Here is a 17501-nt window from a genome sequence, read left to right as displayed (position 1 = left end):
TGGGCAAATTCTCTGCTCGGTTTGGCCCCTTCAGTTCCTGCCAGATGTCATCATAAGCTCTCAAAGCTCCTGTCCAGGCAGGTGGAGGGCTAGGGCTGGCTGAGACCAAGTGACCAGGAGGAATAATTTACCACCAGGGGCAAACACCATCTGGAGCTGGTTGGGGACTCCCAAACCATGTTCTTCAATAATAATGACAACAACAACAATAGGGTCTTCCTTGGTGGTCCAGTGGCTAAGACTCTGCATTCTCAACGCAAGGGGCCCAGGTTCAAATCCTGGTCAGGGAACTGGGATCCCACACACCACAAGGAAGATCAAAGATCCCGTATGCCATAACTAAGACCTGGTGCAGCCAAATAAATAACATAAATGCCAAAATATTTTAATAACATAATAATATTTATTTATTTATTGCTTCTGGGAAGAAAAGCTATGACAAATGTAGACAGTGTATTGAGAAGCAGAGATATTACTTTGCCAACAAAGTGATTGCAAACAGTCAAAGCTATGATTTTTCCAGTAGTCATGTACAGATGTGAGGGTTGGACCATAAAGAAGGCTGAGTGCCAAAGAATTGATGCTTTCAAACTATGGTGCTGGAGAAGACTCCTGAAAGTCCCTTGGACAACAAGGAGATCAAAGTGGTCAATCCTAAAGGAAATCAACCCTGAATATTCACTGGAAGGACTGATACTGAAGCTGAAGCTCCAATACTCTGGCCGTCTGATGCAAAGAGCCGACTCATTGGAAAAGACCCTGATGCTGGGAAAGATTGAGGACAGGAGAAGGGAGTGACGGCATCACCGACTCAATGGACATGAGTTTGAGCCAACTCCAGGAGATAGTGAAGGGCAGGGAAGCCTGGCATGCTGTAGTCCATGGGGTTGCAAAGAGTTGGACATGAGTGAGTGGCTGAACAGCAACAACAAATATTTTAGAGAGATAGTGACAACAATAAGAGTAGTTATAGTTAACTTTATAGGGGTTAACCTGTACCCCATCTAAATACTTTGAATGTAGGGTCTCATTTGATCTTCAGTACCCAAGGAAGTCTGAGCTACTATTATTCTCCCCATTTTACAGACTTATAAGAGAAAACAGGCTTATAGAGGTGGTGACTTGCCTAAGGCCCCACAGTTGCTTTAGAAGGAAGCCTCTGAGATGATCACTATCAATAATCTTTACAAGTGTGAACACGTGATACGTTATCAGAGAACAGTCCAGGTGGGAAAGAAGTAGGATTTCAACATGGCCAGGAGGAGGAGGAGATCACAACTGATTTCCTTTAAGGGTAGGGTCTTGAGAGGCAGGCTTGCAGCTCCCAGCTCCCTTCAGGTGTGGCTTCAAGATGAGTGACTTCCTCTGGCCATAAGGCCCAGTTTTGCCCATCTGGAGAATGGGTATATTAGTGGACCCAACTTCACCAAGCAATTTTGGAGATTCCAGTGAAATCAGGCATATGCATTTGTTAAAAACCAGCAGGCGTTACTAATGGTTTGTGCATTTTGTGAAAAAGGACTGTCTACAGGGAATTCACTGGTGGTCTAGTGGTTAGGATTCAGCACTATCATTGCCCAAAATGTGGGTTCAAGCCCTAGTCAGGGAACTAAGATCCCACAAGCCAGTCAGCATGGCCCAAAAATTAAAAATAAATAAATAAATAAAGAGGACTGCATACAAATATTGAACTGTGATTAATAAATGCATCCTTAATTGTTTAGAAAGGGCGCTGATATTTGCAACTTACTTTGACATGTAGCCAAAGAAGGTGAATGGGTAGATGGCTAGAGAAAGATAAATGTATAGAAATTGTATATAGAAGTATGGTGAAATAACTCTAGACTCTAGGTCTAGGCTATATGGATGTTCACTGTAAAATCCTCTAAACTTTTTTGTATCTTGAAAATTTTCATAATAAAAAGAGGAAACTATTTGGTGAAAGCAAAAGCCTTAGATTAAACTGAATTACCATTTAAAATAGATAATTGCAAATTACCTACCTAGGGGGAAGTGGATTATAATCTTCAGTTCAGTTCAGTCGCTCAGTCGTGTCCGACTCTTTGCCACCCCATGAATCGCAGCACGCCAGGCCTCCCTGTCCATCACCAACTTCCGGAGTTCACCCAAACTCACGTCCATCGAGTCAGTGATGCCATCCAGCCATCTCATCCTCTGTCGTCCCCTTCTCCTCCTGCCTCCAATCCCTCCCAGCATCAGAGTCTTTTCCAATGAGTCAACTCTTCGCATGAGGTGGCCAAAATATTGGAGTTTCAGCCTCAGCATCAGTCCTTCCAATGAACACCCAGGACTGGTCTCCTTTAGTATGGACTGGTTGGATCTCCTTGCAGTCCAAGGGACTCGCAAGAGTCTTCTCCAGCACCACAGTTCAAACGCATCGATTCTGCCATTAATCGACACGTGTGGGGCTCTGAACTGAGAACCTTTATTCTGAAAATTATTAACATCATTCACGTGAGGGATCTGTATTTTACTTTGACATCGAGGAACAAAAAACCGGAATTTAGGGTGGAAGGAGCTAAACAGATTTACACGATAAGCCCCCCGCGGATCACCTGGCACTTTCTAGATGATTTGGCTCCACGGACTTTTGTGGTTTAAAGCCTCCAATCCTAGCCTTTGGCGGGAAAAACAAACCTCCTTCCAACGCCCCGCCCCTGCGGACTCTCCACGCCCCATCCGGACCCCGCCCCTGAATACAAACTCTGTTATTTCGCCATCCCTAGGGATGTCTTGGCCCCACCCCCGTCCTAAGACCCGCTCTATAAGCGCGAGAGCCAATCGGCAGCGGCGCGCTGGTCCTGCCCACCCCCCACCCCACCCCCCGCGCTCTCTCCCGCCTCGCCCGAGGATTCTTGATTCCACCAGCTTCCGCTAAAGCCACTCAGAGCCACGCGGCGCGCTCAGGAGGTTTGGTGTAGGCTAGCAGCTGTTTACTCCTGGGGTCTCGGGCCGCCGCCTTCGGCACCCCGGGGCTCGAATCTCCCCTCTTGGACCCAGGAACCTGGCCCCCTCTCTTCCCGGAGCTCCGTCTTCTGGCCCCCAGACTCAGACTCCCCAGTCCTCTGTTTCCAGGACCCCGCCAACCGCCAGGTTCCCGCCTCCCGGATCCAGGCGTCCCGGATCTGAGCCACCAGGACCTAGTCTCTTGAAGACCTCCGCCGCCCAGACGTCTTCAACCCTTCCGGAGCCGAGGACCCCAGGGTCCCATTTCGAGAACCTCCCATATTCCTGACCCCTACGGTCAAGAACGCCAACGCTCCCACCTCCCAGCTTTCAGCGCCGGACACAGAGAACAGAGGAACCCCAGCGCCCAGCCAAGGGACTCTCAAACATTTCAGCTTCTAAGAGCCAAGGAACTTGAGCGCTGTGAACTCACAACTGCAAAGAATTCTTGAAAGTTCTAGCCTCCGGACTCTGTTAAAGTTTTAAGGAACGTCAGCGTCTTGAGAAGGAACCCCAAGCGCTCCCAACTTGCAGGCGCTAAGGAACCCCAGCGGCGTTCATCATGGTGGCCGATCCGGCTAAGGGAGACCCCAAAGGGTACGCGGCGGCGGAACCCACCGCCAACGGTGTCTCGATGTTGGTCCCCATAGAGGACGTAGGCTCGTTAAAAGGCGGCCGTTGCGGTTCCGGGGATCAGGTGCGTCGCTGCTTTCGCGCCAACCTGCTGGTGCTGCTGACGGTAGTGGCCGTGGTGGCCGGCGTGGCGCTGGGGCTGGGGGTCTCGGGAGCCGGCGGCGCGCTCGCCCTGGGCCCCGCGCGCCTGGAAGCCTTCTCCTTTCCCGGAGAGCTGCTGCTGCGCCTGTTAAAGATGATCATCTTGCCGCTGGTGGTGTGCAGTTTGATCGGCGGCGCCGCCAGCCTGGATCCGAGCGCGCTCGGGCGCCTGGGCGCCTGGGCGCTGCTCTTTTTCCTTGTCACCACACTGCTAGCGTCCGCGCTCGGCGTGGGCTTGGCGCTCGCGCTGCAGCCGGGCGCCGCCTTCGCCGCCATCAACACCTCGGTCGGGGCTCCGGTGGAAGAGGCCCCCAGCAAGGAGGTGCTCGATTCGTTCCTGGATCTTGTGAGGTCAGAGCCCGCCCTACCTGGTGGAGGGGTGGGGGATAGGGGTGCTTCAGCCTGGTGGGAAGGGGAGTCGCCACGTGGACGGAAGAGGGGTTTGGGGTCCTGGGGTGGAAGGCCCGGGACATCCCCAGGGCCTCAGGAAAAATGGGGAGGGATAGTTGGGGGGGCTCTGGGGAGGGTCAGGATAGGGAGGTTTCTAAATATGAGAGCTTGGGTACATAAAGGGGACCCCACAGGAGAGTGATAGGCATGAAAGTTTTAGGAGTGATGCTTGGCAGCCAGGGTGGTGGGGAGGGTGTGTTGGGGGGGGGGGGCTAGGGGGACCTCTGCTGTGAAGGGGGAGGATGCTGAGGGGATATTGGAAGGGAATCTTTGAGTGTTGGAGGGCCCCAGGATGAGATTTCTGGATAAAGATTTAAGTCCCCTGTCCGGATAAAAGTTTGGGGAGCCCTGTATCAGGGGGCCCTGAAGGACTCGAGGAGATTGGAGGGGACCCCCCCAGCCAGGCCCTCTTCCCACGTGGTTCCCCCACCACGTGTCACCCAGACAAAGCCAGGTCCTTTTCTGAGCCTCTCTTCCACGCCTAGTTCATCTGTGCTGGACCATGCATGCTGCCACCTATGCAGCCTTACCATCCCATTTCCTGTTCTGTCTGGTCCCCGGCCGCCCTCCGCTGGCACTAGGCTGCCCAGAGAGGGGGCAGATTCTTTTCCTTTGGGCTTTTGCTCCCTGTGCCTCAAGAATGTCTCTTCTCCCTTTTAAGGAGGGCAGACGGGCTGGGTCCACATGGCCTTGCCTCTGAGGGCTGCTGATTCAGTGTCTCCAGGTTGGTTGGGGACTTCCTGGAAGTGACAGAAGGAAATGATGAGTCACGGAACAGGGTTCCCCCGTGGCCTCTTGGCATCAACACAGGCTGATATTGAGGGAAGGCTGGGTGTCCAGAAGTTAACGTGGGTGGGCACCTCCTGGGTCAGGCAGATAGCTGCGTCCCGACCCAGCCCTGGCTGGCCTGGCTGAGTACAGGCTGACCTGCTGACAGGCAAGCCACCTGAAGGCTGTTTTTATGTGTACAAGCTTTGGTGTTGTGCCAGATCCAGGCACACTTGGCCAGTCACTCGACAACTGACCTGGAACATCTCAGAACCACTCAGCTTTATAAGCAGCTGACACACAGCTGGACACAGGCACGCAGACACACGGCTGTGCCATCTCACCAACACATGGGCTTATACCGTCACACACACTGGGCACTGCCACCTTTTTAGCACAAACAGCCACTCACTGATGCTGCCGATCACACCAACATGTGAAACCCTGCCTAAACACAGCTCAAGAGCACATAGACACTCACATACACCTTCAGGGTCGCACACCTCTAAACACTAACCCGCGCCCCCCCACCCCCCCCCCCCACAACCAGCTGCGTACCCATGGCTTTGGTGAGAGGGAGGATCTGAGGTTGCTGCGTAGTTAGGACTGTGAAACCAGCTAGCAGGGCTCAAATCCCAGCTCTGCCGCTCCTGCAAGTTTCTTCACCTGTCAGTGCTTCAGTTTACTTTCCTGTCAAATGGGGATAACAGGGCCCCGCCCCAAGGGCTGTTGGGAGGATGAAATGAGTTGATTTATATTCAGCACTTAGTCCAATGCCCATAGTTGCCTTGGCTGTTATTTTTGTCTTAACCTGAGAGACAGGGGGCCGCTGTCTGACTCCCTCACACACTGCATGGGGTTTCATGTATGCTGCTGTATCCTTAATCACACCCAGACACCCTCACACAAGAGTGGCCGCATAAACAAAGATGCCTTCACGACAGCACAGGCAATCCTTGTCACTTTCTCACCAACACACCCAGATTTTCCCCACACCCTGCAAGCCACCAGACAGCCCCCAGGGCCACCCCTTCCTCAGGCCTGAAGGAGGAAGTGGCTGATGCAAGATGTCCCTGGTATTGAGGCTGCTACAGGGGTGGAGCCCAGGCCCTGTAGCCCTGCCCCAGCCGGCATGGGAAGGGCATGGGAAGCTGGCATTCCTCAGTCTCAATCAGCACTCCCTTGGGGCTAGAATACTAGTCTCCTGGGGCCCCAGGAGTCCAGCTCAGACTCCCCACACCCTGGAAAAATGTGCAGGGCCAGGTCCATCTGTACCTGGCTGAACCTGGCTGAGGCATGGTTGGGGACCATGTCTGGGTACAAATGGGGCCTCTAAGGTTCCCTTCACCCCAAGAAGCCAACCCAGTAACCCTGATACCCCCTGATCTCCTGCCTTATCTAATACTCCCTACCCGCCCCCCTCCACCCCACCCATGTTTCTTTCTGCAGAAATATCTTCCCCTCCAACCTGGTATCTGCAGCCTTCCGCTCAGTGAGTCTTCAGGGGTGTCCCTCGGGGTTGGGGGGGGACAGGGAGGGAGACAGGCAGTCACAGCTGCTGGATGCCTGATTTGGGGTGGCACCTGGAAAAACACAGATGCCTGCTTATTTATAGCCATAGTGCAGGGCTCCTGGATGACCTATGAATGAAACCCATCCACGCCTCTCATGAAAATATGGGTTCTGAGCCCTTTCTGGGTTCTAATTCTAGTTGGGCGACCCTGAGCAAGCGCCTTTACCTCTGTGAGCCTCACAGTTTCCACCTCTGGAAAATGGGGGTATGAATGGTCCTAGTGCAGTGGGGTTGATGGTGGGATGGAACAAAATCAGTATAAGGGATGCCTAGGGTGGGCTTTGAGTATTAACAGAGCCAGGGTCGGATGGGGGAGCCTCGATGACAACTGACAAAGACAATTGATCCTGACTCTTCTCAACCCCTCCTGCAGTACACTACCTCCTATAAGGAGAGATTGTTCAACGGCACCTTGGTGAAGGTAAGAGGTGGGAAGGGTTGGGGTGGGCGGGGGGCTGCACCGTGGCCCGTTGCTGTAGATTTTTTCATTTTGTTCTTACCCCTGTCTTGTCTGCCCTCTGGGTCTTCTAGCATTTGGGGTGCAGTCTGTTTTAAATTCTCTGAAGCCCTTCCCCAATTTCTGTCTTTTCTGCCTTTCTGGAATCTCCATTTTGCCCTTCTTCCTCCCTACAGCCATGCTCTGATCTGGGTTGTTATTCTCACCCCCACCCCGCTTCAGCCTGGCTTTCCAAAGCGCAAACCTGACCTCTCCTCTCTTCCACCTAAAGCCCTCTCCTGCTCCTGAGTGCCCTCGGAAGAAAGCCCAGGCACCTCACCATAGTCCATGGGGCTCTGTGAGGCCCCAGCCCTGCCCATCCGCCCACCCAGCCCCATCTTGTGACTCCGCCCGGCTCATTCTACCCCAGCTTCTTTCTCTTCTTTGAATGCCTGGATTAGAGTCATTTCTAGGTTGTTGCATATTGTTACCTCTCTAGAACCTTCTACCTCTTCCCTGCTTTACCTTGTTCACCCCTAGTCTCCAAGTCTTTACCCTCTCCTCCAGGAAGTCCTTCTGATCCCTCTCCTCTGAGTTTCGCAGCACTGCCTTCCTCAGTTCCCATACTCCCTTGGGTTCTCCCTTGCCCACTCTGGGTGGTCCCTGGACCTGGACTATGAGCCTTTGGAGGAAGGGGCCTGGGGAATGGTCTTGTCTCTGCTGGGTCCCAGCAGTGCTCAGGACAGGCCCCCAGTCCCTGTGCAGGTTGACCGAATGGCCCCTCCTCACCCCATCTGTTCTTGCCCAAAGGTGCCCACTGGGGGTGAGGTTGAGGGTATGAACATTCTGGGCCTGGTGGTGTTTGCCATCATCTTTGGCGTGGCCCTTCGGAAGTTGGGGCCCGAGGGAGAGCTGCTCATTCGCTTCTTCAACTCCTTCAATGATGCCACCATGGTGCTGGTCTCCTGGATCATGTGGTAAGTGATGGGAGTGGGGACATCTGTCCCTTCAAACCAGATCATCTAGATTCAAATCTCGCACTGACTGTTCCCTGGCTGTGTGACTTTGGACAAGTGACTTACTCTCTCTGTGCCTCAGTTTCCTTATCTATAAGACAACAGTGCTGTATTCCATGAGAGCTAAGACTGATCCCAGAACCTTCTTGATCCTACTGCTAAGTCGCTTCAGTCGTGTCCAACTCTTTGCAACCCTTTGGACTGCAGCCCACCAGGCTCCTCTGTCCATGGGGATTCTCCAGGCAAGAATACTGGAGTGGCTTCCCACGCCCTCCTCCAGGGGATCTTCCCAAGCCAGGGATTGAACCTGAGTCTCTCATGTCTCCTGCGTTGGCAGGCAGGTTCTTTACCACTAGCGCGACCTGGCACTGGAAGGGGACCAAAAGACAGCCGCGCTGTGGCCACAGCCTGGCTAACGCATCTCAGTTTTCCAGATTTCAGGGTCATCAGATGTTTGCCTTTGGGTCGATGATTGAGAATAGTGCCTGCTTTATAGGGTTATCATGAAGATGAACCGAGTGAGTGGGGTGTAAGTAAAGCACTTAGAAAGTGCTGTAAACATCTCGCACTTACTGAGCATTCACTTAATGTCAGCTACAATTATTATTAATGTGTATGAGCTTTTGTTAAATGGCCTCAGATAATGAGGGAAAGAAACACATACTGAGGCTTTCGGCTTCACCCTTGCCACCTCCCTCTGCCGTGTCTCCCCATGGTGTCACGTGGATTCTTAGCACCCATGCTAGATCAGAAGGTCAGACATCAGGAGGTGGGGGACTTCCCTGGCTGTCCAGTGGTTGACTCTGTGCTTCTAATGCAGGCTGGTGAGGGTTCAGTCCCTGGTTGGGGAACAAGAATCCCACATGCCATGCAGCATGGCCAAAAAAAAAAAAGAAATCAGGAGGTGGGTTAGGGCAGCTGTGTTTTTACCAAATCTCCCTCCCTGACCTTGATTCCAGTGTAGCTGACATCTACAAAGCTGCTGTTGGAACTAATAGAAACAGTTTTGTTGTTTAGTCGCTCAGTCGTGTCCGACTCCTTGCAACCCCATGGACTGGAGCCTGCCAGGCAACTCTGTCCATGGGATTTTTCCAAGCAAGAATACTGGAGTGGGTTGCCATTTCCTACTCCAGGGGATCTTCCTGACCCAGGGATGGAAGCTGTGTCTCCTGTACTGGCAAGCGTCTTTTTTTTTTTCTTTTTTTTTTTAACCACCAAGCCACCTGGGAAACCCAGTAGAAAACACTCGGAGGTTGGGTCAGAGTAGGCTCTGCAGCTGGATAGCCTAGTTCCCATCCTGGTGCTGCCTCTCCCCAGCTCTGTGCCCTATGACATGTTATTTATCCTGCCGTGCCTCAGTTTGCCCGTGTGGAAAATGGAATCGATAGTACTGGGCACGAGTGAGTTAATATGTGTAAAGTTCTTGGGTCAGTGCCTGCCCCATAGCGTGCCTACAATAAATGAGCTTAGCTAATATTTGTCAAGTAATGGTGTAATTTCTGGGCGCATCCCTGTGGCTAAAGTTCAGGCATTTGGCCAAACCGTGGTACACAGGTGGCTGGGAAATGGTGCTTTTCTTTTGTTACTAAAGAGGAGAAAGGGGGCACCTCCCTAGTGGTCCAGTGGTTAAGACTCCATACTTCCAATGCAGGAGCCCTGGGTTCCGCCCCTGGTCAGGGAACTAGGTCCACATGCTGCAACTAACTCTCAGCACAGCCAAATAAATGTTAAAAGTAGAGGAAAAGGGGTTTGAAAACAAGTAGCTTTAGTGATCAGACAGTCGAGGTGATGATGGGAGCCCTCCTGGCAGGGAGGCACGAGCAACCCCTGGGATCTTCGCTCTAGGAGTTAGAATAAATCCCAGCTGAAGTCTAATTGTTGTTGTTTAGTTGCCAAGTCGTGTCGGAGTCTTGAGACCCCCATGAGCTGTAGCCCTCCAGGCTTCTCTGTCCCATGGCATTTCCCAGGCAAGAATACTGGAGTGGGTTGCTATTTCCCTCTCCAGGGGATCTTCCCAACCCAGGGATCGAACCTACATCTCCTGCATTGGCAGGCAACTTCTTTACCACTGAGCCACCAGGGAAGCCTAGCTGAAGTCTATAGACTTCACTTATTGGGCACAGAAAGCTTTCAACTCATTTCAACTGGCATCTCATTTAATCCTCCCATAGTTCTTGTGAAGTTGGTAGCATTATGGGTCCCTGTTTTATAGACCGATTTGCTTTTGCTTAATGCAATGATAGCTGCAAGAGTCTCAAAATAAAAGCTCCCTCATGGGGTTGTGGTGAAGATTCCATCCTCTTCAAGGGCTCAGCACATCATAAATGCTTCATACCTGGGAGCTGTCATTAAGACATGAGTCACAATCCTTATTTTTCATGGAGAGACAGTATATTGGTTTAAGTCATGTCAGCTGCTGTAACAAACCCCAGAAAATGTAAATGGTTTGCATGGTGGGTGTTTCTTTCCTGGTCACGTGTTAAGTGCAGATCTGGTGGGTGTCTACTCCATGTGGTGATGGAACCACCCAAACTTCTTTTACATCCCAGCAGCACCATGTCAAGAGGAGAGAGTGGCAGATGACAGGGGAGGTGTCCAAACGTCAGCCCACGATGCAGTGGGCGCTTCCTTTGAGGAAGGCTGAGATGTGCCCAGCACAGTGCCTGGCACTGGGTGAGCACATGATTAGAGGTGGCAATCTGTCTCTTGGGTAATTAGGTACGCCCCTGTGGGCATCTTGTTCTTGGTGGCCGGCAAGATTGTGGAGATGGAGGACGTGGGGCTGCTCTTTGCCAGTCTCGGTAAATACATCCTGTGCTGCCTGCTCGGCCATGCCATCCACGGGCTCCTGACACTGCCCCTCATCTACTTCCTCTTCGCCCGCAAGAACCCCTACCGCTTCCTGTGGGGCATCATGACGCCACTGGCCACCGCCTTCGGGACCTCCTCCAGGTATGACCTTGGAGCAGAACAGGACAGCGTTTTTAAGAGTAGGGGTTCTGGAGTGGGCATCTGATGTCTAAAGAGCCCTAGAATTTTGTTTGTGGGACACGGGATCTGGCACAGAGGCCACACTTCAGTATGTTTCTCATAAGGTCCTGGAAAACCCCTATTCTTAAGAAACTGCTATCCTGGAGATTTATTCCTCCCTTTCTGAGAAGCCCTCCCTGCCCCCAGGCATGCCCTTGAGGGACTCTAGGACCCTGGATCCAAACTCTCAAAATCTCCTTCCACCCCTCCTGGGTAGTTTGTCCATCTGCTGGCCCTGTCCCCTAGAAACCCAAACCTCCCTACAGCAGCCTAGTCGAGGTCTGTTATAGGTAGAGGGAAGGGGTGTGAGTCAGCGAGCACTCAGAATTTAGGTATGAGTCTTTATGTGTATTTGGCGAGTAGTGGTCGGTACTCTCCCTGGGGGTCCTGGACTCTATTTTGGAGTGCTTTCATTCTATGGGATCCCTAGTGCTTTCTGTCTCTGGGAAGAGAAGGGCATGGAGGGCTGGGAGGGCTGGGGGTGTGGGAAGCAGGGGGCGGTCTAAGGTGGTGGGCGGAGCTTGTGCCCCAGTGGAGGCGCTGTGGGCAGGGCCTGACCCAGGGGCTGGTCAGGGGCGTGGCTTGGGCGGTGGGCGGGGCCCAAGTGGCCCAGCTTAGGGAGCGAACAATGACTCTGATCTGTGGTCCTCGCAGCTCCGCCACGCTGCCGCTGATGATGAAGTGTGTGGAGGAGAAGAATGGAGTGGCCAGACACATCAGCCGCTTCATTCTGCCCATCGGTGCCACGGTCAACATGGACGGTGCCGCCCTCTTCCAGTGTGTGGCTGCCGTGTTCATTGCACAGCTCAACCACCGGTCCTTGGACTTCGTGAAGATTATCACCATCCTGTGAGTGTGGGGTGGCTGCGGCGGGGACCGCCGACCCACCTGACCCCTCCCTTGACAACAGAGAAAACCTGGGCAGGGCAGCCGCCCCCCCGCAGCTCCTCCCACTACCCAGGGACCTTCTTGTGACCTCCCTTCTCCTCCCCCAGGGTCACGGCCACAGCATCCAGTGTGGGTGCGGCGGGCATCCCATCTGGAGGGGTTCTCACTCTGGCCATCATCCTCGAGGCGGTCAACCTGCCGGTTCACGACATCTCCTTGATCTTGGCCGTGGACTGGCTAGTGTGAGTGTGGGTTTGGGATTTCAGGGTTTGCCCAGGGGTACTCCTGGGGAAGGGAATGAGCAAGTGGGTCATTGATAGCCTCTGAGCAGAAGAGGAGAGGAAGGAAGGAATTCTAGAAGAAAGGGGAAGGGATCTAGAGTATTCCAATCAGAGGGAAGGAAGGGATCTTTGGGGTTCCAACAGGAACCCCAAAAAAGTAGCATGCCCTGGTAGTTAATAGAGCAGACTCTTCAATCAGGCTCCCAGATCAGCTGTTGCTGGCTATTATGACCTTGGACATAAGATGTGTAAGATTATTACACATTAATATTACACATAAAAACTTTATCACACATAAAAACTTAATCGCCTTGTGTCTCAGTTTCTCCATCTGTAAAATGAGAATAGTTTCTCCTGAAGGATTAGATAACTTAATACAAGCAGCTTTCTTAGAAGAGTAAGTAGTAAGTGCTACATCATTGTTAGCTATCATGATGAAGTATTAAGAACCTAAGAGATTAGAAGACAGTTTAGTTTCAAAACTTAGAGAGTTACCATGTATCTTAGCAATACCACCCCTATGTTTAAACGCAAGAGAATTGAAAACATGGCCACAAAAACTTGTACATGATTGTTCATGGCAGCACCATACATAATAGCAAACAGGTGGAAACAAACCGAATACTGATCAGTTGACAAATGGATAAGCAAAGTGTCATATGTCCATACAATGGAATATTACCCAGCAATACAATGGAATGAAGCAGTGATAAAAACATACATAACATATGACCCTTGAAAATATTATGCTAAGTGAAAGAAACCAGACACAAAGGACCACATTGTATATGATTCCATTTATATGAACTGTTCAGAAGAAGCAGATGTATAGACAAAGTAGATTAGTGGTTGCCTAGGGCTGCGGTGTGGGAGAAAATGGGAAATAATTGCTTAATGGATACAAGGGTTTCTTTCTGCCGTGATGAAAATAATCTGGAATTAAATAGTAGTGATTGCCTAACTCTGAAAAAAAACTAAAACCCACTGAGTTGTATGCTTTTAAAGGGTGAATTTTATGATATCTGAATTAGATCTCAATTTTTTTTAATAGCATACACACCCACACAAAATGTATAAGAAGAGGAAGGAAGAAGATCCTTAGGGTTCTAGGGAGTTCAGGGGGCCTGAGGGATAATGTAGTATTTCAGAAGGAGAAAGAGGCATTGAGGGCTCTTCTGGGGCCCCCAGGAAAGGAGAGGTTCCAGAAGGAATGAATCTTGTATTTTACTGGAAGGAGGATCGCTGGGGATCCAGGGAGAATGGAGGAGATCTTTGAGGTTCTAAAGCAGAGAACTGCATGATGGGGCACTTGGGATTATGAAGATTTCGGGGGAGAGGGGTGAGGCTGGGGCCTGACCTCTCCCCTCCCACTCACTTCCCTGTCACTGTTCCCCCTTCAGGGACCGGTCCTGTACCGTGCTCAACGTGGAAGGTGATGCCTTTGGGGCGGGACTCCTCCAGAGTTACCTGGATCGCACAGAGAACCGCAACTCCGTGCCGGAGCTGATCCAGGTGAAGAGTGAGATGCCCCTGGCCGCGCTGCCGGTCCCCAGCGAGGAGGGGAACCCTCTCCTCAAAGGCTGCCCGGGACCTGCTGGGGATGCTGACACCTGTGAGAAGGAATCAGTCATGTGAATCCCTGCAGAGACCTTCCCTGCCCCATGGGGGTGCTCCGGACATTGGAATCATGGGGGATGGATGAACGGACAAACAAGGCCTCTTGGAGGGCCCTGGCCACACACTCGGGAGCCATGGGCCTCAGCTTCCCTCCCTGTCGTCAGATCCGGGAGGCCTCGCTGCTGGGGTGTATGTTGCTTGTGTGTGAATGAGTGTGTGTGTGTGTGTGACTGTTTCCAAATCTGCCCAGTCCTCAACTCCTGGCCCCCACCCAAGGCTAGGAAACCATATAAGACAGAGAAGTAGCATGGCCTCCACACCCCATCCTGGCAGCCTGCCTGGCCTTCCTGTCTCAGGGCATAGGGCATCATGGGAAATTCTGCTGTCTGAGAGCAAGGATGTTCTGACAGGTTGCTGGCTCCTTTTCTGGTTATTTTGGTGGCTGTGGCTCTGTGTGTGTGTGTGTGTGTGTGTGTGTGTGTGTGTGTTCTGTGACTCTCCACGGTACATCCCACCCTGTCCCCGGGCCCTCTGTCCCCTCCACAATACCAAATACTCCTTGGGAACACTGAAGGGAGACTCATAACATGTTGCTGTTACTCTGAGGATGTTTATAACAATAAAACTGTCAGTTTGTAGTCTATCTCATCAGATGTTTGTAAGAATTTGACTAAAAATGCTAGCTATGCAGAAAACAACAGAAAATACAAATAGGACTTCATTGAAATGAAATATCTGCTTATCGAAAAACACCATTGGAAACCACCATGAGATACTGCTTCACTTGGCAGGGCAGCGATCAAAAGCAATACCACGTGCTGATGGGGTGTGGAAGTGGATAGAGCCCGTGTTGTTGCTGGTGGGAATGCAAAATGGTCTAGTCATTTTGGAAAATCACTGGGTGATTATGAAAATGGGGTGTTTTAGTGTCAAAGCATATATTAAAATATCTACTTAACCAGGGAGCTTGTGAGTCTCAGTCCTGGGAATGTACCCAAGAGAAAGGAAAGCTCCTATTCACTCAAAAACTGGTACACAGATGTTTAGAGTTGCTCTCCGTAATTGCCAAAACTTAGAAACATCAACTGGATTACTGGGTACAAGCATCATTTGATGAAAGGCTGCTGGGCAAAAATATATATAGATAGATAGATAGATACACTCAATGCGATGCATCTCACAGATAACACTTTGAATGGAACTGGAAATAGTAAGTGCCTTATAATTCCATTTATATGAAGGTCTACGTGCAAAGTTGCTTCAATCATGCCCAACTCTGTGTGACCCTATGGACTATAGCCCACCAGGCATTTCTGTCCATAGGATTCTCCAGGAAAGAATACTGGAGTGGATTGCCATGCCCTCCTCCAGGGATTTTCTTGAGGGATTGAACCTGAGGTGGGTTCTTTACCACTAATGCCACCTGAGAAGTTCCATATGAAAGTCTAGAGCAAACTAAACTGGTCTATAATGAGAGAACTCAGAACAGTGGTGACTGATACCTGGGTCAGGAAGATCCACTGGTGAAGGGATAGGCTACCCACTCCAGTATTCTTGGGCTTCCCTTGAGGCTCAGCTGGTAAAGAATCTGCCTGCAATGCTGGAGACCTGGGTTTGATCCCTGGGTTGGGAAGATCCCCTGGAAAAGGGAAAGGCTACCCACTCCAGTATTCTGGCCTGGAGAATTGCATGGACTGCGATCTGCAAAGAGTAGGGCATGACCAAAGAGTAGGACATGACTGAGTGACTTGCACATGAAGATCTATCGATTTGGAGAGGGCAGAAAGGAACTTTAAAACAAGCTGTAGGGCATGTGCCATCTTAGTTCCCAACCAGGAGTTGAAATGGTGCCCCCTGCCTTGGAAGCGCAGAGTCTCAATCACTGGACCACCAGGAAAGTTGAGGGCAACTTTCTATGACGGGAAATGTGTATCTTGATATGACTGATGGTTACACACACAGTTGAGAAAACATTAACTGGTACACAATACGTGGGTATTATCTCTCCTAGGTATTTTATCTTTTAGTTAAAAGTTTTGTACCACCAGTGGTAAATTCCTTTCCCACTGTAACCACCTCCATAGTAATGCAGTTTCCTCTTGGTATCTTTTTAAGTCTGCTGAATTTATCACAACGCTGCCTCTGTTTTGGTTTTTTTGGCCCCCGAGGCATGTGGGATCTTATCTCCCCAACCAGGGATGGAACCCACATCCCCTGCATTGGAAGGCAAAGTCTTAACCACTGGACTGCCAGGGAAGTCCCTACCTCTTGATATCTTAAGTCTCATTACCCTAAAATAATGGCTTGCTCTTTTTTTTTTTTTAATCCCAATTTGCTGTTTGCATCAAAAACTTGCCGTGTAACTGTTGGCAGTCCTGTTTGAATCCCTGATGCGGAAGATAGCAATCAAGACTCATCTGTTCTAACAGGATCCTGTCTTGTGCATTGTTGAAGCACATTACTCCTGACTGATAGTCTCTTCCCCTCCCTGGGTTGGTATGTAGGCTTCTGCAGGTGCCTGGAGGCACCACCAATATGGATCCAGTTATAAATGTTATCTTGTAGCTTTGACCTTTATGGAGAGTTATTTAGTTACATCTCCTGATCATTGCTGTGTGACCCAGAAAAAAGATTCATATCTGATTCTGTGCAAAACTGTGTATTGTGCACAAACATAGCCACTAATGAGTCCACTGAGTAGAAAAATTAATTGTTTTCAATGTTTTCTATTATGCCAAAATCCTTAGTGGGTAGTTATAGAAGTGTTTGATAAGAGTGTTGAATGATATTTAGGGAAATCATTTGGGGTTTTTGGGTGGAGAAAGAGGTGTCTTATTTTCCTCAATTGAAACAGTTATTTATTCTCCAATTTTCTATTTTGTGCTTTTGGGGGAATGGATTAGATTTGGGTGATGAGGGATGGCTGTTTAAAGAGATAAACACCTATATATGTAATAAATTGCGTATACAATCTATGTAGAAAATACATGTACATATAAAGAATATGTAGTGGCCAAGTTCTGCTTTCTGGGGGGTCAACATTATTGAGTATAACTTACATACAATAAACTGCATCAGTCAAAGCACACAATGGGAGGAGGTTTGTTTTTTGCCTCGAAAACAGTGGGATCTTAGTTCCCTGACCAAGGATCGAACCCACGCTCCATGCAGTGGAAGCTCAGAGTCCTAACCACTGGGGGAGTTGAAGGATGAGTTTTGACAGATACTTACACTCGTGAAAAACCACCACCACAAAACACAGTATTCCCACTGCCTCCCCAGATTTCCTCATGCTCCTTTGCAGTTATTTCCTTCTTTCGCCCCGGGTCCAGCCACCACTAATCTGCTTTTGATCCTGAAGGATTTCTTTTTGTCTCTTAGAATTTCACAGTACCAGAATCGTACAGTATGGAGCTTTTTGCATCAGCTCCTTTGACTCAGCATAATGCTTTAGAAATTCAGTCATGTTTTCACATGTATCAGTAGTTCATCCCTCCCCCTGTCCACCTTAATTACTGAGAAGTATTCCATTGTCTGGATGTATACAGCTTATTTCATGTGTTCAAGGACATTGCATCGTTTCCATTTGGGAGTTGCCGGGCATAAAAGTGCATTGTAAACATGTCTTTGTGTGCCATTCGCTTTTCAGACCAAATATTCTGTAATGTCCAGTGGTGATACACAAAAGAGATGCTACTTAG

At 50.2% G+C, this 17501-nt stretch overlaps 1 protein-coding gene, 1 long non-coding RNA gene and 1 other non-coding gene across 3 annotated transcripts; 2 read left to right on the top strand and 1 right to left on the bottom strand.

Annotated features, from left to right (window-relative positions):
• The first annotated feature begins 217 nt into the window (after positions 1-217).
• TRNAE-CUC lies at positions 218-290 on the top strand. Its single transcript has one exon. It is a non-coding gene; the product is annotated as a tRNA-Glu (tRNA).
• Positions 291-2853: 2563 nt separating this feature from the next.
• SLC1A5 (solute carrier family 1 member 5) lies at positions 2854-14443 on the top strand. The gene is made up of 8 exons (XM_006067463.4): positions 2854-4092; positions 6409-6451; positions 6906-6953; positions 7779-7945; positions 10703-10936; positions 11669-11863; positions 12010-12144; positions 13584-14443. The coding sequence occupies exons 1-8, from the start codon at positions 3530-3532 to the stop codon at positions 13816-13818; spliced, it is 1620 nt and encodes a 539-aa protein (XP_006067525.2). The 5' UTR covers positions 2854-3529; the 3' UTR covers positions 13819-14443.
• LOC123330151 lies at positions 4803-5973 on the bottom strand. Its single transcript, XR_006545853.1, has 2 exons — positions 5518-5973; positions 4803-4931 (listed from the first exon to the last, which is right to left on the bottom strand). It is a non-coding gene; the product is annotated as an uncharacterized LOC123330151 (long non-coding RNA).
• Positions 14444-17501: the final 3058 nt, after the last annotated feature.

Source organism: Bubalus bubalis, chromosome 18 (assembly GCF_019923935.1).
Source record: "Bubalus bubalis isolate 160015118507 breed Murrah chromosome 18, NDDB_SH_1, whole genome shotgun sequence".
Taxonomy (NCBI): Eukaryota; Metazoa; Chordata; class Mammalia; order Artiodactyla; family Bovidae; genus Bubalus; species Bubalus bubalis.
Note: the sequence above shows the minus strand (reverse complement) of the source record. Positions and strands in the feature narration are given on the sequence as shown.

Bases quoted from the DNA above. Each gene is read 5' to 3' on its own strand.
- SLC1A5 (XM_006067463.4), top strand. From the start codon at position 3,530: ATGGTGGCCGATCCGGCTAAGGGAGACCCCAAAGGGTACGCGGCGGCG. The intron at 6,452-6,905 runs GTGAGTCTTCAG...CCCCTCCTGCAG, and splicing joins TATCTGCAGCCTTCCGCTCA to TACACTACCTCCTATAAGGA. The intron at 10,937-11,668 runs GTATGACCTTGG...TGGTCCTCGCAG, and splicing joins GCCTTCGGGACCTCCTCCAG to CTCCGCCACGCTGCCGCTGA.